We start from the raw sequence: 25,865 nt of genomic DNA, 5'->3' as shown, positions 1-25,865 counted from the left end.
ACCTTTTAAGTTTTTTGGCCACAGAAAATACCGCAGCATGCTGCATTTTTCTCTCCGGCAAAAAAAATTCTGAACACATGCCAGCATTAATTTCCATTGAAATAAAATTGCCGCATTGACAGATCCGTTCTTCTGGTCCGCGCATGCGCAGACCTTTTAAAAAATGGGAAATTTTTTTTTACTGGATCAGTTTTTCCGGATTTTTCCGGATCCAGTATTGCAATGCATTTGTCAGACGGATCCGAATCAGGATCAGACTTGCAAATGCATCAGTTTGCGTCCGGATTGCCGGATCCGGCAGGCATTTCCAGCTACGGAACTGCCTGCCGGAATCCTCTGCCGCAAGTGTGAAAGTAGCCAAGCCAGTCATCTTGACCTCACAATTTGCCCTTTTGTCATTTGGATACTAAACCTTGCCCATTTGGAAGATGAGCTCCAGCGAGCCAGCACAGCCACTACACGGTGGATGAACTTCTGGCTCCGTCCATTGTTTCCAGTGACTGCCACAGGCAGCTGATTGTTGGGGATACTGTGTTTAGACTGTTTTACCTAACCCTCAGGATAACCAGAAGTAAAGGGGACAACACAGTAGATGATAGAAAAGATAAAAATGGTTCCTTTATTGTAGGCGTCTTACAATAAATAAGGATTAGATAATACACAACTTCTAATTGGCCACAAAGGTTTCAATGGATTCTTCGGGTTCAGAGCTGAACCTGGACACGTCCCCCTTCTTCCCCCACTCAGACCCTCTGACATGAGCATCGGAGCATTTTATTCTCCAATACACTCCATGTCCTGCTCTGTATAGTTCAGGGCAAGGGCTTTTTTATTTTTACAGGCCTATTAGTGCTGGTGACGTCACCGGGCTCATTGCTAGGCAGAAGCCTCTGCCTAGCAGAGACCAGTACCGTATATGTCGGCGTATAAGACGACTGGGCGTATAAGACGACCCCCAACTTTTACACTGAAAATATAGCGTTTGGGATATACTCGCCGTATAAGACTACCCCTTTTTCAACACACAGCAGTACATTACTGCATCCCACCACCATCCCTGGGTACCTCTGCCATCCCTGAATCCCACCACCATCCCTGGGTACCACTGCCATCCCTGCATCCCACCACCATCCCTGGGTACCTCTGCCATCCCTGGGTACCACTGCCATCCCTGCATCCCACCACCATCCCTGCGGTATTCAAATTCAAGGGACGGACAATTATATATTGGAGCCAACTGGGACTAGTGTTATGGATCATTAAAAATAAAATAAAAAATATAAATCTTTATTGACTACAAACAAATTACACTTGGCATTAGCTGAGGAGTCTCGATAGCAATATAAATGTACTATTTAGTATAAACTGAGTGTGCCTTATCAAAAGATAAAATATAACTTTTATTTAGGTCAATTTGAAAATTTATTGGGTAAGGTAATAACTAAAAATACTAAATGGGGTTGCATAGCCAGGTCTCCGGGATTACATCTTCGCTCCCTGCTCTCGCTCCCTGCTCCTGCCTCTAGGCGGACGTGACGCACAGGGGGGCGGGCCTGTTGTCATGGGGATCTTATGACGCTTTCCCGCCGGCACTCCCGCTGTCAGATTCACCTCTGATCTGATCATCAGGGCGATTCAATGTCATGGGCAGCGAATCCCAGGACATCACAGCCGTATTAATGATGGCTATACCAATGATATATAACAGCTTTTATTCATAAAAACTGACGTATCCATCCAGGAATGTGCGAGTCCTGTGCGCCCATAATGTCCTATACATCCTCCCACATGTGTAGGTTAACCACATATGGGATCATAAATATGTAAATACAGATCTAAAATTTTGCTAGAGTATCATCAATGTCCCAAAAATATGAATGAGGAGGCGGCCAGGCTGGCTGCCAGAATGTCTAAGATAGATCACACTGCGATAGTACATTGATATCTGGAATAAATTCAATGAAAGGCTACTTTCACACTAGCGTTCGGGTTTCCGTTCGTGAGCTCCGTTTGAAGGAGCTCACGAGCGGACCCGAACGCAGCCGTCCAGCCCTGATGCAGTCTGAATGGAGGCGGATCCGCTCAGACTGCATCAGTCTGGCGGCGTTCAGCCTCCGCTCCGCTCGCCTCCGCACGGACAGGCGGACAGCTGAACGCTGCTTGCAGCGTTCGGGTGTCCGCCTGGCCGTTCGGAGGCGTGCGGATCCATGCGGATCCGTCCAGACTTTCAATGTAAGTCAATGGGGACGGATCCGTTTGAAGATGCCACAATGTGGCTCAATCTTCAAGCGGATCCGTCCCCCATTGACTTTACATTGAAAGTCTGGACGGATCCGTCCCAGGCTATTTTCACACTTAGCTTTTTTTTGCTAATATAATGCAGACGGATCCGTTCTGAACGGAGCCTCCGTCTGCATTATTATGAGCGGATCCGTTCAGAACGGATCCGCCCGAACGCTAGTGTGAAAGTAGCCTAAGCCATGCTGTGCAGGAACTGATAATAGTAAGTACTCCTTCACTGCCCATGACATTGAATCGTCCTGATGATCAGAGGCGAATCTTACAGTGGGAGCGCCAGCCGGGGACACGTCGGAAGGTGCCCGTGACAACAGGCCCGCCCCCCTGTGCGTCACATCCGCCTAGAGGCAGGAGCAGGGAGCGAGATCACAATGAAGACGGTAATCCCGGCGTATAAGACGACCCCCCACTCTAGAAAATATTTTCTAGGGCTCAAAAGTCGTCTTATACACTGGTATATACGGTACATCAACGGACCCGCAGAAAACACCCTTGCAAAGGAGAGCAACGGAGCATGAAATGATCCCATGCTCATGTCAGTGGGGCTGTGTGAGGGAAGAAGGGGATATGTCCAGGTTCAGCTCTGAACCTGGACAACCCCTTTTAAGATACAAAATCTGAACCAGCACTTCAGCTGACACCCTAACTAATCCAGAATGAAGGTACATAGTAAATTACCATAAATAGGTAAAACAAAATACATCACCGATTATGTTTCAGCATTCAACGTCCAAGCCAACAACACGTAAAGCTTGATAACTTTTTATTCATTTTTTATTTTTTATTTTATTTATTTTTTTGTTCTTGGTATGTTTCTAACTGAGCAAATATAAGGGGTTTTCAGTTCACTTCCTTAAACTACAGTGGTCCTGTTCTCCTAGTTAGGCTACTTTCACACTTGCGCTTGATCGGATCCGTTCTGAACGGATCCGATCATATTAATGCAGACGGAGGCTCCGTTCAGTACGGATCCGTCTGCATTAATAACTTAGAAAGATTTCGCAAGTGCGCAAGTAGCCTGAGCGGATCCGTTCAGACTTTCAATGTAAAGTCAATGGGGGACGGATCCGCTTGAAGATTGAGCCATATGGTGACATCTTCAAGCGGATCCGTTCCCATTGACTTACATTGTAAGTCTGAACGGATCCGCACGCCTCCGCACGGCCAGGCGGACAGCTGAACGCTGCAAGCAGCATTCAGCTGTCCGCCTGGCCGTGCGGAGGCGAGCGGAGCGGAGGCTGAACGCCGCCAGACTGATGCAGTCTGAGCGGATCCGCTCCATTCAGACTGCATCAGGGCTGGACGGAGGCGTTCGGGTCCGCTCGTGAGCTCCTTCAAACGGAGCTCACGAGCGGACCGGCGAACGCTAGTGTGAAAGGAGCCTTAGCTGAGCGTCACAGGACCTGTGATGGCGGCTTCTTTCCCAGCTCTGTGCACAGAACGTCACTGTGGGCTGTGCTGGTTGGAGCAACAGGTCACATCTGCTGTCTGCCCTGTATCTCCACCACCACTGGATTCTTCAGCAAAGTTTAACCCCTTCTACCAGAAGCAGCACAGGGTTGGAGGCTCTGCCTCAGGTACTGAGAAGCTGCAGGGTTTCCTCTTCTCCAGGCACTGAAGAGATGCTATTATACAGCATGTCTCAGTTATTCCCACTATGTCATAGTCCTCCTCACACATCACTAATTCCAGTTTATTATGGTACTTTCACACTAGTGTTATTCTTTTCCAATATTGAAATCCGGTAAAGAGTCTCAATACCGGAAAAAAACGCAACAGTTTTGTCTTAATGCATTCTGAATGGAAAGCAATCCGCTCAGTATGCATCAGGATGTCTTCTGTTCCGTCCCTTGTACGGTATTTGACCGGACAAAGTACTGCAGCATGCTGCGGTATTTTTTCCTGCATAAACCCTGGAACAATACCGCACTTGCCGGGCATTAATTTCCATAGAGATGTATTAATGTATACATACCAAGTGTTCCAGAAAATGCTGGATCCGGTTTTACGGTCTGCGCATGTGCCGGGACATAAAAGGAGCTATTTTTGCTTTTGATTCTTAAATACCGGATCAGTTATTCTGTTATTCTAACGGATCCGGGAAAAAAGACTTTCTGTTTGTACACGCTAGTGTGAAAGTACCCTTACTCAAGCTCGTGGCATTAGTATACATACAATTGAGAGGCTTATGTATATTTTTTACCCTATACCTTTCCTTCTGAACTGTTCTAGTCCCTCCTTCCATTCCTCCCCCAGTCCCGTTACCTCGCCCCCGGTCTCTATCTTCCCTATCTTCCCATCCTATAACATAATTAATAAAAATACTGATTCCTATGTTCCTGATGTTGTAGCCGTATGTGGGATGAGTTATATTTTGTAATGTAATTTGAGATGCTGTACATTTTTTGGGGGGCTGAACATAAATGTCAATTTTGCCCAAGTGTTTGTCTTTTTCTCTAATGTTATTCTACATCGTAATGTTATTTTATGTTGTTGCTTGACTGCAGCAATACAATATGCATGCTTGTGTTTTTTGCCTAATTAAGGCCTGATTATGCTAGGTTTACATGCCACGGCAGCCGCATGCAGCCATACCACCACCCACCAGTGGCTACCTATAGTGGTCTTGCCTTCAAAATCATCAGGCATGTGGCAGCCGTCCTGTGTGTTCCCAGCCTTGTGAGATTTCAGGAACATGTTCCACTGACAGGCGACCTATTTGACATGTTGGGGAGAGTTCACCTCTATACCTCCCAACCTTTGAAAAGCACAAAGGTGCGGCACATTTTACATACTAGGCCACGTCTCTAACCCTGCCCAAAACCGAACTATACACGCCCAATCCCACCCAGTCCCTTTAATGCCCCACATAGTAATTATTCCCCCTTTATGCCACCACACAGTAAATATGCCTTTATTGTGCCCCTTTACAGTAGTAATGCCCACATGTGCCACCTTCACAGTAGTTATGCCCAGATATGTGCCCCCTGTACAATAGTTGTGCCCCTTTTACAATAGTTATGCCCAGATGTGCCCCCTTCAAAGGAAGTAAAACAACAGAAAATACTTATCTGCTTTTTCCGCTGATCTGCAGTAGCAGGCAGAATGCACATTGCACCGCTGGCCTGCACCCCTCCTCCTACACAGGCCAGCGGTTGGGAGGTATGCACACCTGCGTTGGAGGTTCCATTTGGGGCCTCACCCGCAGATTCTGTCAAAAAGACCTGCCAAAGTCCTGCATGTAGGACTTTTTTGTCCAGAAAAATACAGATTTCTGAACAGACGCTGTAACGGACTCCATTGAAGGATTCTGCTCAGCTCCCTTCCGGTCAGTTGTGTCCCCTATCCAGCACGGTTATTTCCGTTGTTTTGCTCTTCTAATGCAGCAGAACAATGGTAAATATAGGGCTGATGTGAATGGCCATCGCTGGTCTGGGGGACTTATTAGACTCTTAGCTGCCATGAGATCCCATCGGTACTTCACAATTGTGTTGTGTTTGCATAACCATTGAGACGCCATGGTTCCCAACGGACTGTGGCATCACTGGTGAGTACCTGCATATTTCAGTCAATTTCAAGTGAATGGGTCCTGCATCTGCATATGGTGGCCCTAGGGTCGATGCCACACAAACCTTTTTTTTTTGTGTGGCCTGTATGCGGAACCATTCACTTTAATGGGGCTGCAAAAATAAGGAAATCACTCCAAGTGCACTCTGTATCCCTATGTCTGCATGGCTGTTCTGCCCAAAAATGGAACGTGTCCTATTATTGTGCATATTACAGACAAGGATAGGACGGTTCTATTAGGGGCCAGCTGTTCCATTCAGCAAAATATGAAATGCACACTGGCGGTATCCGTGTTTTGCGGATCCGCGATTTGCAGACATGTGCATGAGCCCTTAAAGGAATATCGCAGTGTATAGTATGATGCAGGATTATAGGTTGTGGTACCGTACACTCCCTGCAGCTAGCGCTGTAGAGCACACATACTCTACGGATTCTCCTCACTTGGGCTCCTGATAAGTGCTTTCATTTTCTGCTCCCTGTAATGTATTTCCTTATTTCCCATCCACACTGCAATGCACATGTCGTAGTAAGAGACGGCCTGGCTGTCATTGTTACAGGTCAGGATTTGACTCATCGTGAGGAGGGTGATGTCAGATATTTTGGCAGGGGAAGTATAGGGAGGAAACCTGCCTGGCCCTTTCCTGTCGTGGACTTGCTGGACCTGGCTCTTCAGCATATCCGAAAGTCTGGAATCCAGGAGCTGCACAGTTCAGCGGGGCGGATGACTGCATCAAATATATAGATTTTTGCCTGAAGCCAGCAACATGAACGTTAACCTTCAAGGTAACAGACTTGGGATAGGTGCCTGCTGCTGAAGGGAACATCCATGAGGGGGGGCATTGATGGAATTATAATTTTTTATTACTTTTGTTTCCCACCGTAGATTTGCATGGTGTAATATTATATAGTCTTGTTCTTATTGGGTAATACTGCTCGAAATTGTGTTGTGGAGAGCGGAGACCTGGAGAATTAGTGTGTGGGGGCCTATGGTGCCGTATGCTCTTCGCTCTGACAACTCGCCAGGGGATTGCGGGCTGGTGGCCTTGTCGGTCTTTCAGCCCTGGCTGCAGGCCAAGCATCAGCAGGAGAGGAGAGCAGTGTGTCCTCTGATTGGCGGCGCTTACCGCCATTGACAGAAAGTGTCAGGGGTCCTCGCTCTGGCGGACTTAGCCTGTGCATAAAGGGGAATGCTGCATCGATCCCATTAATTTAGTCAGCAGGAAGAATCCTATCAGGCTGTATGTCTGATTCTGCAACCAAACCTACATACAGCATGTGCAGGTACCCTGAAGTTTTCAGTTGTTACCATGTTTAAAGATTGCTGCATCTGCATATTATTAGGTGTGTCGGTATACACTGATTTATTTTTGCATTATATTCAGGTGTTGAACGTTCTCTAATTATGGTTTAACTTCTGTATATTTATCATTTTGATTGCACTCAATCATGCCTGTCACGTTCTCCGCCTAATTGTTTTAATATGTATTTTTGCCATTTATGTTTGATCGGGGATGTGCATAGCTTATACACTGTTTGGCTGCGTTCACACGGGCGAGATTTCCGCGCGGGTGCAATGCGGGAGGTGAACGCATTGCACCCGCACTGAATCTGGACCCATTCATTTCTATAGGGCTGTTCACATGAGCTGTGATTTTTCACGCATCACTTTTCAATGTGAAAATCGCAGCATGCTCTATATTGTGCGTTTATAAAGCAATGCAGGCCCCATAGAAGTGAATGGGGCTGATTGAAAATCGCAAGCAACTGCGGATGCGGTGCGATTTTTCACCCATGGTTGCTAGGTGACAGTCTATTCACTGTATTTTCCCTTATAACATGGTTATTAGGGAAAATAATAGCATTCTGACTACAGAATGCTTAGTAGGTGATCAATCGAGGGTTAGAAAAATTAACTCCCCTTCTCCTCTTGATCGCGTAGTTCCCGGTCTCTTTACTTCTTTAATGATGAGCTGTCGGCTAAAGGACCTCTGGTGACGTCAGATCACATGCCCCAATCACATGGTCCATCACCTGATCTGACGTCACCACAGGTCCTAGCCGGTAGTTCATCATTAAAGAAGTAAAAGGAGACCGGGAACTACGCGATCAAGAGGAGAAGGGGAGTTAATTATTTTTTTTTACCCTCAATTGATCACCTACTAAGCATTCTGTATTCAGAATGCTATTTTCCCTTATAACCATGTTATAAGGGAAAATAATAACATCTACACAACACTGATCCCAGACCTGAACTTCTGTGAAGAAGTTCGGGTCTGGGTACAATAGTCGTTTTTTTATCACGTGCATGCAAAACGCATTGCACCCGCACGATACAAAAACACAAACTGAACATCGGAATGCAATCGCAGTCAAAACTGACTGCAATTGCGTACCTAATCGCGCGACTTTGTTGCAATACACCGGGACGCATCCGGACCTAATCCGGACACGCCCATGTGAACCCAGCCTTAATAGGATCAGTTTTGGTTATCCAGCCCTGGAGTCCTTCCCTGTCCCCTGAACTTAAAAAGCCCACTTGCCTGTCTGCCATCCTGCCACTGCTCGGTTCCCATCCGCTTCCGGTCCTCATAGGACTGGGGGACGGCTTGGTCCCATTACTGCTTTGGTCGGAGTGGCTGGACGCCACTTGACCGCAGTCACATCATTCACTGTTTTGTGTTACAGTAGCGCCAACGATTACCTGAAAAGTAATACCTCTGATGGGCATCCCGTTAGGCTGGACCTAATACACACAGAGCCTAATAGATGTGCCAAGTTGTCGGGCCAGGGGGGTCTAACAGTGTTTTCCATAGCAACCCATCTATGCCTTTTGTAGTTTCATTGGGGAGGGGGGGACCACTTAAATACAACAGTTGTCAGAGAAGTTTTAGCATACGGGTGACTATAATACATGCATACATTTAAAGGGGTTGTTGGTCTATCCTCAGGACTGACGCCCAGCACCCCTGCTGATTAACCGTTTGAAGAGGCTGCAGAGCTCCGGTGAGCCGTGCGGCCTCTTCCTCCGTCACATGGCTAAGTGCAGCTTAGGCTGGGTTCACACCTGAGCGTTTTACAGCACGTTCCTACGCGCTATAAAACGCTCAACAGGCAAGAACCAATGATTCCCTATGGACATGGTTCTTACCTGAGCGTTTTACAGCGCATACAAACATGCTGTAAAACGCCCTACGCCCCAAGAAGTACAGTGGGCGTTTGCTTGCTTCCGGAGCCGCGTATGTGAACACCCGATAAAACCGCGCATACAGAGTACGCTCAGGTGTGAACCCAGCGTTGGTTCCATTCAAGGGAATAGCCCTGGGCTGCAATACCAAGCTCTGCCACCATGCAGTGTACGGCACTGATCTTGGTAGGCTACGAGGAGGCCACAGCACTCACTGGAGGAGCATTTTCTCTTCAAACAGCTGGTCGTCGGGGGTGCTGGATGTTGGAACTCCACCCATCAGATACTGATGATGTATTCTCAGAAAAGGCCATCAATATTAACTCCTTCAAGAGCGGGTGACTTTCATTTTTATTTTTTACTCGCAGCCTTCCCAAAGGCCGTATGAGGGCTTGTATTTTTTGCAGGAAAAGTTGTACTTTCTAATGGCACCATTTACTTTCGCATACAATGTTAGCATTGGAGTCTATGAAAATTATACTATGTTCCTATGGAGGCTCTCACGGTTTTTGACCTCCCAGATGCTGTGGTCACATTTGACCATGGCATCTGAGGGGTTAAGTGTGTAGGTTAAGGTCTCTTGCACACGGCTGTGTGTCCCCTGTGGCCGTATTCCATCCTGCATACGGTGGGTCTGCAATACACGAGACACGTTCACTTGCATGGGTCCGCAAATCCGGAGATGCGGAATGGAACCACGGAATGGAACCCTACGGAAGCACTACGGAGCGCTTTCGTGGGGTTCCTTTCCGCGCTTCTGTTTCGCAAAAAGATAGACTTTGTCGGTGCCCGTGCATTGCGGATAAAGATTTGTGTTTCGCAGCTGGCAAGAGGCTAAAATGTTTACATTTTTAAACACCTGACTGCTGGGGTGTGTGTGTGTGTTTGGTGGGGCCTGACACTCGTGACCCCCGCCAGTCGCTGTTTGAGAAGGCACTGGCGCTCCTGTGAGGACCGTGGCCTTCTTGCAGCTTACCAAGCACAGCGCTGTACATTGTATAGTGGCTATACTTGGTATTGCAACTTGGCCCCATTCGATGATCGTGATGTCACTGGCCTAGGGTAAGCTGTGAGAAGCCTCTGCGCGCACTGGGGCACCGGTGCCTTCTCAATCAGCTGATTGGCGGGGATCCTGAGCGTCAGACCCCACCAATCTGATACTGATGACCTATCAAGAGGCTAGGTCATCAGTTAAAGTCTCGGAAAACGCCTTTAAACTCCCGGGAAAATCCTTTAATCAATTTACAGGAACTACATAGCTCCAAGGGTCAAGAAGAGGTTACACACACAGGCACTTTTACTTCCTACAAGTATCCAGGTCCTTCATGCTGACCAGGACAGGGTCTGTATACAAGCTCCCCTCCCCCGTCATCTCTCAGACCCCACTGCTGAGCTGGGAAGATCCTCAGGGGGATACAAGATTTGTATGGGGGTCCTGGAAGTAAAGCTAGAAAATGCCTTGAGTGCTGTGGTGGACCTGAGGAGAAGCTTAGGCTAGTTATCCAGGAGCGAGGCCAATGTGAGGTCCCGTTCACTCATTTCCATGGGAAGCGGCACTTGTTTTGTTTCCCTATCTTGGAGCAGAATCCACACTGAATCATTGAATGAGAAGCATAAAAAGACAGCTCCGTCCATCCGTTTTTTTGTGTGTGCGTTTTCCGGGGGCCAAGAACCTTTAGCTGAAAATGTAGCTTTGTATTGTAGTGAACACACATTGGTTAAAAAACAAGTAAAAATTTTTTTCAGTGTGTTTTCAAATCTGTCGTTTGAATATGCTCCATTCACATGTCCGCGGACAAGTATAGGACTTCTCTATTTAGTGCCGACCATGTGCAGCCCAGTGTATTGCGGATCCGCAATACACCACGGACGTGTGAATGAACCCTTATGCTGGGTTCACACGTGACTGATTAGCTGCAGATTTTTGTGTGGCAGATCCGCAGTATTGTGCAGTACCAGCAAAGTGGATAAGAATTCTCATCCACATGTGCCAAACAAAGCTGCGGTATTGCGGATTTCAAATCTGCAGCATTTATACTGCGGATTTAATTTTAGAATTTCCTTTTTTTTTTTTATAATAATAAAAAATTATAATCATCCTTGCAATGGGCGGGTTGGGGGGTTCTGTAAATTTAAAGAGTGGTCAACTCCAGAGTACTACATTAATTTGCTTGTAGGGGTTTTTCTGGAGTAAAATACTGATGACCTATCTTCAGGATAGGTAACTAATTTCTGATTGGTGGGGGTCTGGCTCCCACATCCCTGACGATCAGCTGCTTGAAGGGGCCATGTGAGCTCTGTGGCCTTTTCCTAGGCCAGTGACATCATGTTCATTGGTCACGGCCTTTGTGCTGCTCCGCCTGGGCTGCAATACCAAGCACAGCCACTATACATTGTGTGGTGCTGTGCTTGGTATGCTGTCAGGAGGATGAAGCGCTCACAGGAACTCTAGGTACTCTTCAAGCAGGAGATTGGCCGGGATGCTGGGGATTGGACCCCCACTGATCAGATATCGATGACCTAATGATAGGTCATCAGTACTGTACCTACTGGAATACCCCTTTAAAGAAAGGAAGGGTAATACAATGGGTTTTCCAGGAGTGCAGGTTATCCCAATCCACAGTATAGGGGAGAACTATCAGATCAGAGGGGGTCCTACTGCTGGGACTGCCACCGTTCATGAGAACAGGGCCCTTGCTGTACCCCTAAAATGACTGGAGCAGCCACTTTGGTAGGACCCCCAACAATGTGATAGTTATCACCTATTCTGTGTACAGGGGATTTCATGTACCTACCAGAATACCCCTTTAAGTTAATGCACCGTGGCACTTTGAAACTTGTAATTATGGAGAAACAGGGCAGTTGCCAGAGAGATAATCTGACTGGTTGCTAATGGCAACTGCCCCTTTGCAGTAGTTTTGATAGCCCTTGCCTAGGACCTTTCCCACTAACTCTAGCATCTCTCTATACTATTATACATGTACCAATAGTTGGGAAAGCAGGCCAGCTGCCATCTCATTGCAATGTGTACTTTCTCAAGGGAGTGGTCTGTACAAATTCCCAGTTTTAAACAGATGCCGGAAGCAGATTAAACACTGGAGAGGACCACAGGAAACTGAGCAATGTACACAGAGGTTCAGGGACTGTAGGTCTGTGAAATATTAATAAATCGCTATAAGATGGTTCTGAAGGAAATCCTCATAGAAATTCTATACTGATCCGTAATGTTGTTCTTGGATGTTCAGGTCAAAAAAAAAAAAAAAAGTGGGGGTGGTGAAGGGGACGGGCGTAGAAAATAGTCTAAATGTAAGCCAACTCGCAAGCGGTCATTTACAACTGGCACTGGATGTGCCAAAGTTACACTACTTTCACAGCAGCATTTTTGCTGCATCCATCATGGATCAGCAAAAACTCTCCCGTCATGATAAATACAACCGTCTACATCCGTTCTGAAGGATCCGTCATGAGCGCCATTGTAAGTCAATGGGGACAGATCCTTTTTCTTTTGTGTCTGCGAAAACGTATCCACCATCATTGACTTACATTGTGTGTCATGACGAATCTTTCTTGCTCCGCATCACATGTCGGGCATTATTCTGACCGCGATGGGGACGCAGCCAAACGGAATGGAATGCGTTCTGGTGCACTCTGTTTCATTCAGTTCAGTTTGTCCCCATTGACAATGTGGGGGGACAAAATGGAAGTGTTTTCCTCCCGCTATTGAGATCCTATGACAGATCTCAATAGCGGAAAGGGAAAGCGCAGATGTGAAAGTAGCCTTATGGAGAGGTCTGCGCCTTTTCATTATTTCGGTGTTCCACAGCCAGTGCAGGGGCTTTATTAGGCTAGCTTCACACTAGCAGCAGTGGACTCCGGCAGGCTGTCTGATACGTCCTGCCGCTAGTTCACGTGTGCCCCCGGACTGCCGCTCCGTCCCAGTGACTATAATGGGGGCGGGGGCGGAGTTCAGACAGCAGGGCATGCCGAGAGGAAGCCGGGCTAGTGTGAAAGTCCTCCCTTTTTTTTTTTTTTTTTTTTATGTAATTGGCTTGGTCACACTTGGGCTACTTTCACATTTTGGCGTTTTGGTTTCCGTTTGTGAGATTCGTTTAAAGATCTCACAAGCGGTCCGCTCAGAATGCATCACCTTGGATCAGTTCAGTCCTCATTCCGCTCTGGATGCGGACACCAAAACGCTGCCTGCAGCATTTTGGTGTCTGACGAAACTAAGCTAAACGGATCCTGGCACACAATGTAAGTCAATGGGGACGGATCCGTTTTCACTGGCACAATAGAAAACTGATCCGTCCCCCATTGACTTTCAACGGTGTTCAAGACGGATCCGTTTTGGCTATGTTAAAGATAATACAAACGGACCCGTTCTGAAGCGATGCATGCGATTGTATTATCTGAACGGATGCTTTTGTGCAGATCCATGACGGATCCACACCAAACGCGAGTGTGAAAGTAGCCTAAGTGCACCTTTTAGTTCCCTAGTTAATACTTTTGTATAGGTATTGAATTGCCTAGTGATTGCAGCATGTTCTTTCCTCCCCCAGGCATTTCGGTGGTGCGGCTAAAACAGCATTGCTAGGTGTCCTCTGTCTCCTCTTCTATATACAGAAGACGTAGCACGTAGTAGTGGGCGCGCGCGCTCCTGTCGGACCGGGATAGTGCCGATTTTCGTAATTAGAATATTGGCCATAAAAATATGTGATTACTCAGGAGGAAGAGGGCGTGTTTAAGTCTGGAGAAAGCTGATTGGTTGGGGTGAGGCTGCGCATTCCCGAGATGAGCCAGATGAATTCTGGGTAGTTTGTGAGGGAGGTCTCAGGGTAAGGGCATCGGCGGCCATCTTGAGAAGATAGTCAGAAAGAAGTGTTGTGAGGAGCAGTTGCTATGGACGGAATCTTATTAAACACTTGGTATGTGAACACCAGTTAGTGATTATGGATTATCTCCACAGCAGCAAATATGAAAATGGAATTTTGAGTGAAAATATGACAGTTATCCTTTTAAGACAGACATCTATACCCCCTATAGCTTTATTTTCCCATCGATGTGGCCATGATGAGGGCTTGTTTTTTGTCTGACAAGATGTAGTTTTGAATGGCTCTATTTTGGGTTGCACATAATTAACTTAATGGCAGCACATTTGCACAGGATTATTATTGGGAATGAGCGTTCATAGTAATGTTCATTCCCGATAATTGATGCCCATAAGGCTCCTATTTGTCAAAAATAGTGATAAGCTGGGTGTGCTACTGCTGATGGGAAATCGGTTCTCATTGCTTGTCCCCATACTGTAGAGGAGATCGCTGCATGTAATACCAGCGGTCTCCTCTGCTATCGAGCAGGCGATTGCCGGGAGGGAACGCTTCCTTTCAGACAATCGCCTGCTTAAAGGGGTTGTCCGGGTTCAGAGCTGAACCCGGACATACCCTTATTTTCACCCCGGCAGCCCTCCTGAGCCTGGCATCGGAGCATCTCATGCTCCGATGCGCTCCCGTGCCCTGCGCTAGATCGCGCAGGGCACGGGCTCTTGTGTTTTCAATAACACACTGCCGGGCGGTAACTTCCGCCCAGCAGTGTGTTCGGTGACGTCACCGGCTCTGAGGGGCGGGCTTTAGCTCTGCCCTAGCCGTTTTACTGGCTAGGGCAGAGCCAAATCCCACCCATCAGTGCCGGTGACGTCACCGGGGTTCCTGTCAGCCCCATAGAGAGCCCCGGTACGTCACAGGAACTCAGAAAAATGCCTTTGCCCTGCGCGATTTAGCGCAGGGCAAAGGAGAGCATCGGAGCATGAACTGCTCCGATGCTCATGTCAGGGGGGCTGCCTGGGTGAAAATGGAGGTATGTCCAGGTTCAGCTCTGAACCTGGACAACCCCTTTAATCTGCAGGTGTAATAGAGTTTTAAAGTAGAACCCCCGCTAAAATGTTTATTCTCTGACCTGCTAGAAAGTGATGTCATGTGACCAACTCCAGTGGACACAGGACAGGAAGTCACTTACCTCTCTATTCATTCCTATGAGACTGAGCATGAGGCTCCCATAGGAATACATGGAGAAACTGACTTCCTGCCCACACATAAGACACTGTGTAATTTGGAGAGTCTGGTTGCTGGTCACATGACACAGCCGAGAAGCAGAAGGGAGGTATAACTCCCAAATACAGACTCTGGTAAGAAGATTACATTCACTACAGGTTAGATCATGTACCCTTCTAGCATCCCAGACAATGGGGGCATATTGCTAGAATATGCCCACATTGTCTTATAGGTGCGGGTCCCACTGCTGGGACCCGCACCTATATTGGGAATCGGCGCGCTCATTTTAGTATGAATCACATGTTCTTCTCTCAGTAGCAAAATCATTGTTGCGCAGTGTTATTTAAATCGTGTTTTTAAAGAATTTTCTTGGTGGTTATTTTTTATTTTAAATGTCAGTAAAAATCATAAATTCCTCTAGTTTAAAATATTGATTAGAATATAAAAAAATGGCCATTTAAAACGGATACACTCACTTTTTTCTGGCCATTTGTCTGTTCTTAATGGCTGTTTTGCATCTGTTTTTCAAGACTGTTAAAATGGCCGTGAAAAGATGTTTATTTGTTTTGGAACATGCCAACCCCTGCAGTGCCCTCAGTATATATAATACAATAGTGGCACAAGTAGAACTGACTGGGCCTACAGCAAATTTTTGATCGGGGCTCCTTTCGCTCCCCTTAATATAGACCTCAGACCGGACTTGCTCACTTCTCTTCTCCTCCTAAGGTGTCTGAGCACGCGCTACACTGTGACCTGATGTCGCACAGTGTCTCTTACGCACACTACATTCTGTATTGAAGCTGTGCACTGCCAGGACTTTGTGCAGTGCAGGTGCCCAGTGAAGAAGACGAGGATGCAGTGAGTAATACCAATGCTAGGAGCATTATACTCGCCACTCCCTGGGCCCCGAAAATTAATCCATTTGTCGTCGTCCTGGGCCCCTTATTGAGTTTGGGCCCCATAGATGCCGCTTCCCTTTTTTTCCATGGTAGCTATGCCGATGTTATACTCCCCCCAACATAAATAATGGCCCCCTTTTCATGGCGCTATACATATGAAAAGGGGTATACATTAGGGTTGCCACCCGTACAGGATTTACCCGGACAGTCTGGGTTTGTAATCCGGTGTCCGGGGACAAGCCTTTCTCAGACCCGGACACAGGATTCATTTCAAACTGCAGTGCAGACTGTCTGATTTTCTCGTCACACAGACTGTCTGACAGCTGGCGGTGAGTAAGCGGCCGGTACTCTGGGACCGGCTCGAACCTGAAGAGGACGAGGCCGCCGGTCAGGGTGGACTGGAAGCCAGAGAGCTGGGGGCTGTGGGTGGTCAGGAGCATCAAGAAGCTGCTGAAGGAGAGCAGCAAACAATCGCCCCACAGCATGGCGGCCGCGCCGCGTCTGAGCTGCTCTCGCTTCCAGATCAGGCCGGATAACAATGAGACGAGCGCTCCTTCCGTCCCCAGCTCTTCTGCTGCGCTCCTTTCCTATCATGACACCTCCCCTCTCCCCCGGTCTCAGTTACCGGGCCCAGGAAAGCTGCTGGACTCACACACCACTCTACAGTCAGTGTGCCAGCCCCGAGTGCCTGTTCCCGGGGTATGAGGGCCACATTACTCTAACTGGGGGTCACTAATGGGGGCATTATTCTTACTGGCGGGCACTAATAGGGGTATTATTCATTCTGGGGTGCTCTAATAGGGCCATTACTCTTACTGGGGCACACTAATGGGGGCATTACTATTACTGGGTGCTCTACTATTACTGGGGGTGCTAATGGGAGATTTAATATTCCTGGGGAGCCACAGTATGACAGCGACTTCACACCCTGTGTTAAGCCATGCCCCCACAACTAAACTTGCCTGGTATTTTTTGTTGGGAAAGGTGGCAACCCTAGTATACATGCATAATGCAGGCAATTGCAATAAGCATGAACAAGACAAGTTACAAACTGGTACAGAAGGAGAGAGGGCTTAATGTACAAGGTATGGAGGAAGGGCACAGTAGTGGTCCTAGTATATACAAGGCACCCGCACAGTGCCCCTTATATAAAATCCCACCAGTACTCCCCTCCAGTGTAAATATTTCCCCCGGTAGTGCCCTCCATTCTGTGGGGCCCTTTGTACTGTATGCGTGTACATTAGCTATTAAGATGCTGCTGTCATGTTTTTCATGCCACGTTTTCAAAATCTCTGTGAAAACGCAATATGATCACAAGATATGAAGAGGCCCTAGAAGAATTTTATCAGTTTATTCCCAAGTGTCATGGAATGTACCTTCTGTTCCAGGCTAATATTTTAATATCCGTTTTATGGGAATTGTACTTTATCTGTCACACAGTCAGATTATTATTTAAGATGCTCCAGTGGGAAAACAACAGTTTCCGTGTATTCTTTGTAGTACTCGCCCAGCCTTTTCCTTTTCCTGTCCTGACTCTGCATTCAGTTCTTGTTTGTGTCGTGTTTTCAGGGGATGGCTGCAGTGCACACAGGCAATTGTACTTTTCTAGTAAGTGTTCTGCACACCTGGTAAATAAAGTATATTTTATTTTAATTGAACCTTGTAAATATCGTGCATGGTCGTGTTTCAATGTATTACTGCTTTTATGATCTATTTGCTGTAATTGAACGAAACCTTCTTTTGTCTATGGATGGCAACTGCCTGAACGTCCATTGGAATGGATTGGTCCCCTGTAATGTTCGCTCCAGTCATGGCTGGGATATCACAGTAATCGGAAACGGTAGTACCTACTTTTTTCCTCTAGAAGGGCTAGTTCACAGGACCGTGTGCAGCCCATGCTGTGGACCGCAAATCGCTTGACTGGGTCCACGAGAGCATGTGCTATCTTTTTGCGGTGCGGATGTACGGAATGGAACTCCAGAAAGCACTCCGTAGTGCTCACGTAGTGTTCCGTGCTTCCATTCCGCACCTTCGGGTTTGCAGACCCATTGAAGTGAATGGGTCCGCATCCGTGATGCGGAATGCACACGGAACAGTGCCCGTGTATTGCGGATCCACAAATGCGGTCTGAAATATGGCAACGGGCAGCACACGTTCGTGTGAACAAGCCCTAAAGGAATGGAAATCTCCTTGAGAATTTTACTTTAATGGGGTAATTTATGAAACTAGTGTAAAGTAGAACTGGCTTAGTTGCCCATGGCCACCAATCCGATTCCACCCTTCATTTTACAAAGGAGTTGTCAAAAATGAAGGGTGGAATCTGGTTGCTATGGGCAACTAAGCCAGTTCTGCTTTACACCAGTTTGATGACCCCATAAGGTTATGATTACTGCAGAAACTCTAACAGTAGTGTTGAGGCTTATTCACATATTGACCTGAATTTAATAATGTGTCCATGCCAAAAATCTGTATAAAAAGAGGCACAATTGGGTGTATTTTTCTGGCCTGCCATCAAGGGGGTAGAGCTTCACTTAAAATAGGGCAAGGTCTAAGATGCACCTTTTTTACACCAAAATTGCACTACAGTTCTGAAGTAAAAATCTGTCTCAAAGGAAGTGCTGTATTGGACAAGTAGATTTTGTACCGACGACAATTGATGATCAGATAGTTAGCGACATTATACAGAGCTATGGACACTGTAGAGATCGGAAATGTTATGGTTATACGCTCACTGATCACTCGTCAGCGCATGTGTTACAGAATATAGCTCATGGAGGTGGACGTTGGGGGAAATGGTAGGTGTAACAAAGGGGTATGTTGTCATCATTGGTGTTTAGACATTTTAGACCACCTACTGTACCACCTCCCAAGAGTGTCGTCTTCCTTCTCACATTTAGAATTATATCAAGCTGTAGATAATAAACATACCTGTGGGTACACCTAGAACACCACACCTACAGTCTGATCTTCTAGCGAGCGGGTGATGAGCGCTCGATGAAAACGATAAACATGCTGAAAGTTCACGATCAGCGAGAATCAGACGATTTCACAATTACTGGAAACTATCACACACACACACTTGCGAACAATATTAAGATTTTTCTTGCGATTCTCGCAACATCTAATACGACCCTAAGGCCTCTTTCACACGGGTGTCCCGGATTTGCTCCGGGTGTGTCGCGTGTGCATTGCGGGAGTAAGCACGCCATTTCAGTCAGTTTTGACTGCGATTGCGTTCTGATGTTCATATTTTTTTTTCTGCACGAGTGCAATGCGTTTTGCGCGTGAGAAAAAACAATGTGGTGCCCAGACCCAAACCCGGACTTCTTCACTGAAGCTCGGGTTAGGCCTCATGCACACGACCGTTGTGTGCATCCGTGGCCGTTGTGCCGTTTTCCTTCTTTTTTTCGCGGACCCATTGACTTTCAATGGGTCCGTGGAAAAATCTGAAAATGCACCGTTTTGCAGCCGAGACCGTGATCCGTGTTTCCTGTCCATCAAAAAAATATGACCTGTCCTATTTTTTTGACGGACAACGGTTCACGGACCCATTCAAGTCAATGGGTCCGTGAAAGAACACGGATGCACACAAGATTGGCATCTGTGATCCGTGGCCGTAGGTTACTTTCATACAGACGGATCCGAAGATCCGTCTGCATAAAAGCTTTTTCAGAGGTGTTTTCACTTCGTGAAAACTCAGATCCGACAGTATATTCTAACACAGAGGCGTTCCCATGGTGATGGGGACGCTTCAGGTTAGAATATACTGAAAAACTGTGTACATGACTGCCCCCCGACTGCCCCCTGCAGACCCCCCCCCCCCCCCCCCCCGTTTTTAACTCATTGTTGGCCAGCTGCATCAGTCTGGCAGCGTTCAGCCTCCGCTCCGCTCAGCAGGCGGACACCTGAACGCTGCTTGCAGCGTTCGGGTGTCCGCCTGGCCGTGCGGAGGCGTGCGGATCCGTCCAGACTTACAATGTAAGTCAATGGGGACGGATCAGTTTGAAGATGACACAATATGGCTCAATCTTCAAACGGATCCGTCCCCCATTGACTTTACATTGAAAGTCTGGACGGATCCGTCCGAGGCTATTTTCACACTTAGAAATATTTTAACAATATAATGCAGACGGATCTGTACTGAACGGAGCCACCGTCTGCATTATATGAGTCTGAGACTCCTGCCTTTACATTGAAAGTCAATGGGGACGGAGCCGTTTGCAATTGCACCATATTGTGTCAATGTCAAACGGATCCGTCCCCATTGACTTGCATTGTAATTCAGGACGGATCCGTTTGGCTCCGCACGGCCAGGCGGACACCAAAACTATTTTTTTTTTCATGTCCGTGGATCCTCCAAAAATCAAGGAAGACCCACGGACGAAAAAACGGTCACGGACCTACGGACCCCGTTTTTGCGGACCGTGAAAAAATACTGTCGTGTGCATGAGGCCTTAGGTGTTCTATTCATTTTATTATTTTCCCTTATTACATGGTTATAAAGGAAAATAATAGCATTCCTAATACAGAATGCTTACTAAAATGTTGCTTGAGGGGTTAAAAGAAAATTATTAACTCTCCTCATCCTGTTTGCACAGCCGTCATGGTCTTCTTTCTTCATCTTTCAGGACCTGCACAGGGACCTTTGATGTAATTGCGCTCACTAGATGGTAAGCGTGATGACGTCGGCGCAGGTCCTGCTGAAAGAAGATAGAAATCTTCTATCTTCATTCAGCAGGATCTGCTCTGACGTTGCCGCGCCGCTCACCACGTGGTGAGCGCGATTAAGTTATCAAAGGTCCTTTTGCAGGTCCTAAAAGAAGAAGAAAGAAGACTATGCCGGCTGCGCAAACAGGATGAGGTGAGTTCTTTATTTTTTTTATTTAACCCCTCAAGCAACATTTTAGTAAGCATTCTGTATTAAGAATGCAATTATTTTCCTTTATAACCATGTTATACGGGAAAATAATAAAATGAATAGAACACCTAACCCAAACCCGAACTTCAGTGAAGAAGTCCAGGTTCGGGTCTGGGTACCACATTCAGTTTTTTCTCACGTGTGCAAAACGCATTGCACTCGTGCGGAAAAAACTGAACATTTGAACGCAATTGCAGTCAGAACTGACTTCAAATGCTCGTTCATCGGGCAGTCCAGATCTTTCAGCATACTCGGTCTAATAGCGATCTGCTGCTGGCACACCACTGTCCTGTATGGGGGTGAGTGATGGCTCAGCGATCACTCCTCACTCTGCATGTAATAGCAGCGGTGTCCTCTGCTAGCTGTCTGCCGATTCACAGCAGCGGTTTAATGCCTTATAGATGTAATATACCGGTCACAATAGTGGATCTTCAGTCAGTCTTTCTACTATAAGGCAAGTTTCACATCTGCAGCAGAGGCTCCAGCAGCCCGCTGGTGTCCTCCGGATTTGGCATTGCCGGATAGTGCCGCCTGTCTGCCGGACCCTATTGTTTATAATGGCGCCTGACAAAGATCCGGCTGCTACCTGGCAAATATCCCAAGAGTCATCAAAAAGAAAAAACGCTGCATGCAATGGTTTTTATCTGGCCGAGTCCCGGCATTTTGTGCCGGAACTTCTGGCCGGATCACCCAGCTGCCGGTGTGAAACTAGCCTAAAGGCTTAGGAGAGAAGACATATAGTGCAGACCAAAAGGATGGTTTAAAACCAAAGCATTTTATTCTCCATACTCACAGGTGAAATTTGAAACCGGTATACACACAACTTGAGCATTGATCAAAAAACCTGACCCATGGTTTTGCCCTTTTTTTTTTTTTATCAGATTTTTATTTAACTTTTTGTAAATTGCAAAAATAAAGAGAAAGAAAATAGTCTGCACAATATACATGCGACCATCAATAAAAGTATTACCAAAGCATTATATGATCGGTCATAGAATTAATTCCATGAGTACAATATGTATCATCAAGCATATTAGAAGACGTACATGAGATCAAGTAATATTGTTACACAGTATACCTTGTACAAACCAAATTTCCCACCCATTACGGTTTATAAACGAGACCGTCCCTCCCAAACCCATTCCCCCCCTCCCCCCACCCGAGCGATGGAACGGGTTCAACTCCAAAATCGGTTAAATTATCAATACTTCAAAAGAATAGCCATTGGTGTGCTTCTCTTATCTGTTTAACAGGCCACTTCCCACCCATCTTATGCTGCTCTAATCCCCTTCAGACAGCACATATCCAAAGCTAAGCAGAATAAAGGAGATGGGAAGCACAAAGAAACAAGTACTTTGCCACCACCCACCACATATCACAATTGGGAAAGGAAGCTAATCCGGGCACTGTATCCTAAATTTCTCCAAATTTTCCCATATTTTGTTAAACTTTGTTACACATTGGGCCAGATTTATCATGACTCTGACAGCTCACTCCACTTTCACATATGGCTAAAGTCAGTTTTAGCCAAGTCAGATTTATGATCGGCCCTTTAAGACTGTAATAAATGTGGTTTGACGGTAGCAGTTTATCCGTCAGTAAGCAGCTTTACAAAAGTCGCAAGTTTTTACGAAATAGTCGTATGTTCTATTAAAAAGTCTCATAAGATAAGCATGGTCCTCACTGGAGTGAAATTGCGCATTTTAATCCCCTGTCTACTCACCCTAATAGAGCTCTGTGAATAGGATCTCACACTCTCCCTGCTGCCCTGGACTTTGCCCAGGACAGCAGGGAGATTACCATGGCAGCCAGGGCTTCAGTAGCGTCCTGGCTGCCATGATCGGACCCCCAGGATTACACTGCTGTGGCTCCGATCAGAAACTGCTACTGCCACCAATGAGAGGAGGTGAGAGGACTCTGTGGCCACTGCCACCAATGATTTTGATGCTGGGGAGGGCGCACTGCACCATTAATGTTTTTAATACTGTGGAGGGGAGGGCACACTGCACCACCAATGATCACTAACATTTAATATACAAATGCAGCCGGCGGCAGAAACACATTGCCGGCACCCTGCCTTTGACAGGGTGCTGCGGTCGGCGGCATTTAATTGCCGCAGATCGCAGTGCCCTGTCAGAGGCAGGGTGCCGGCAATGTGTTTCTGCCGCCGGCTGCATTTGTAATATATTAAACGTTAGTAATCATTGGTGGCGCAGTGGCCACAGCCTCTCTCCTCTCATTGGTGGTAGCAGCAGCACAGGGGGAAGGAAGAGACTTCTACTTTGTACCCTGTGCTGCTGAGGGAACATGGCGCACAGCCTAGTATCGATAAAAGACAAATCCCGGTATCGTATCGATACCGTGCAAAAAGCCTCCGAAAAATCAGGTCCCAGTGCAGGGCGTGATGAAGAGGATGGAATATCTCTGTAGTTTCGGCAGTGCCTCTACAGGAAAGGTAAGTATTTTAGTTTAGGTGCTGCGGCTGGGCACTGATGGCTAGGAGAGAGAGTGGCGGCAGCTGGTGGCACTGGGTGGAGCTGGTAGCACTGGAGGGGGAACTGATGGCATTAGTTTTTTCTTATCAGACTACTCGGTTTATCGGTAGAATACTTACTAAAATAATCGATTGCTGTAGCCCTATGGCCTCTTTCACACGGGCGTCGCGTTTGAGGGCCGGATAGGATGCAGTTGCGTCACAGGAAAATGCGCGATTTTTCAGCGTGGGTGCAAAGCGTTTTAATGCGTTTTGCACGTGCCGGAGAAAAATCGGCATGTTTGGTACCCAGACCCGAACCAGGACTTCTTCACAGAAGTTTTGGTTTGGGTTAGGTGTTGTGTAGATCTTATTATTTTCCCTTATAACATGGTTTTAAGGGAAAATAATAGCATTTATAATACAGAATGCTAAGTAAATTAGGGATGGAGGGGGTTAAAAATGAAAATGAAACTCTCCACAACACTAGCTTGTCTTCTTTCTTCTTTGAGGACCTGGGAGGGAAAGGACCTTTTGGTGACATCACTGCGCTCATCACTTGGTCAATCACCAGGGAAATAATAAAGATCGTAAAGATTGGGCCCCCATCCAGAGTCTCACCTAGCAACCATGCGTCAAAATTGCACCGCATCCGCACTTGCTTGCGGATGCTTGCGATTTTCACGCAGCCCCATCCACTTTTGCCTGCATTGTGTGAAAAACGTACAATATAGAACAGGGCTGGCCAACCTGCGGCTCTCCAGCTGTTGCAAAACTACAACTCCCAGCATGCCTAGACTGCCTACAGCTATCAGCCTACAGCAGGGCATGGTGGGAATTGTAGTTTTACAACAGCTGGAGAGCCGCAGGTTGGCCAGCCCTGATATAGAAGATGCTGCGATTTTCACGCAACGCACAAGTGCCCTGGGTCGAAGCTGCAAGATTTTATGGGTTTTGTTTAAATATAGATATGGAAAGTTAAAAATAGAAAGTTAAAAATAATGCCACCAAAAATGCTTAACATAAATATGTGATTTAAACAATAGGCCATTTTCTGATGACAAATTCCCTTTAAATAGGCTGTCTACCATGCACTATTTTTATCACAACGGCTGAGGCCTCATTCACACGTCAGTGTTTTGGACCGTGATTGTGAGCCAAAACCAGGAGTGGAGCCTCCACAAATACAAGGTACAAAGGAAAGATCTACTCCTGTTCTGTGTTTAGAGCCGCACCTGGTTTTGGCTCGCAATCACTGATGGGAATAATTGACCGAACACGGACTGTGTGAACTAGGCCTGACGTGTTAATGAGGCATTAGGCTGGATGATAAATCTGGTGCATGAGTAGACACTAGCAGCAAGGAACTCCGGCAGGCTGTTCCGGCGGGTGAAAAGCCTGTCGGATCCGTGCTGCCGCTAGTGCACGCGTGCCCCCGGACTATCGCTCCGGCCCCATTGTCTAAAATGGGGGCGGGCCGGAGTTCCGGTGGCAGCACGGCAAACATGCCGAGAGGCGGCCGGAATAAAACTACGACGTGTAGGCAGAGACAGAGACCTTGCAGGAGGAGAATTGGATTTGTGTAATGCAGGCGACTAGAAAAGTCTCTAGGAATCCATCCCACAGAGTAACACAATTTATTTTATTTTTGATTTACCGTTTATACTCCTCCGAGAAAAAAAAATTATGAGATATTGTCAGCATAAGGAATTTAAATGTCAAAAATGTGTCTGGATTGGGGTCGATGATTTACATTTACTTTGAAATTGCATCAAAATACAAGATTTCTGGAAGAACTTAATCCTGCAAATAGATAGCAACCATTCATTGAAGGTGTCTATTAGGGATCGACCGATTATCGGTTTTACCGATATTATTGGCCAATATTCAGGATTTTGACCGTTATCGGAATCTGCATCTATTTTGCCGATATTCCGATAACGTATGGGGAACACAGATCGCGCTGCTGTCAGCGCTCTTTGTTCCCTCAGCAGCACAGGGGAAAAGGAAGCAGTGTCTCCCTCCCCCTGTGATGCGCTGCCGCCAATGAAGAGACAGAGGGGAAGAGGAGGGGAGGGGCTGTGGCCACTGCGCCACCAATGATGTTAACTTACTCATTCAAATTGAACAGGAGGCGGGAGCTGGCTACAGAATCACATAGCCGACTCCCGACCTCTATGAGCGGTAGCTGCGATCCGCGGTAGTTAACCCCTCAGGTGCCGCGAATCTCAGCTACTGCTCATAGAGGTCGGGAGCCGGCTATGTGATCCTGCAGCCAGCTCCTGCCTCCTGTATATGAATTAATGCGCCCCCCACCCAAGCCCCTCCAGTATTAATCATTGGTGGCAGTGGCCACAGGGTCCCCTCTCCCCTCCTCCTCCGATCGGAGCCCCAGCAGTGTAATCCTGGGGCTCCGATCTGTTACCATGGCAGCTAGGATGCTATTGAAGCCCTGGCTGCCATGGTAAGCTCCCTGCTG

General features: G+C 47.0%; 1 protein-coding gene across 6 annotated transcripts in view; it reads left to right on the top strand.

The window, feature by feature from the left end:
* Window positions 1-25,865, top strand: part of RIPOR1 (RHO family interacting cell polarization regulator 1) — a 289,814-nt gene that overhangs the window by 65,000 nt on the left and 198,949 nt on the right. Inside the window, exon 1 of one of the 6 annotated variants that reach the window (XM_044271138.1) lies at window positions 6,475-6,648. The exons of 2 other annotated variants lie outside the window; for them this stretch is intronic. In XM_044271138.1, the coding sequence (XP_044127073.1) occupies window positions 6,630-6,648 (19 nt within the window). In that variant the 5' untranslated portion in view covers window positions 6,475-6,629. Of the gene's footprint in view, window positions 1-6,474; window positions 6,649-25,865 lie in introns of those variants that run through there. 3 more of the 6 variants (XM_044271137.1, XM_044271144.1, XM_044271142.1) reach the window with 3 other exon arrangements.

Source organism: Bufo gargarizans, chromosome 10, assembly GCF_014858855.1.
Source record: "Bufo gargarizans isolate SCDJY-AF-19 chromosome 10, ASM1485885v1, whole genome shotgun sequence".
Taxonomy (NCBI): Eukaryota; Metazoa; Chordata; class Amphibia; order Anura; family Bufonidae; genus Bufo; species Bufo gargarizans.
Note: the sequence above shows the minus strand (reverse complement) of the source record. Positions and strands in the feature narration are given on the sequence as shown.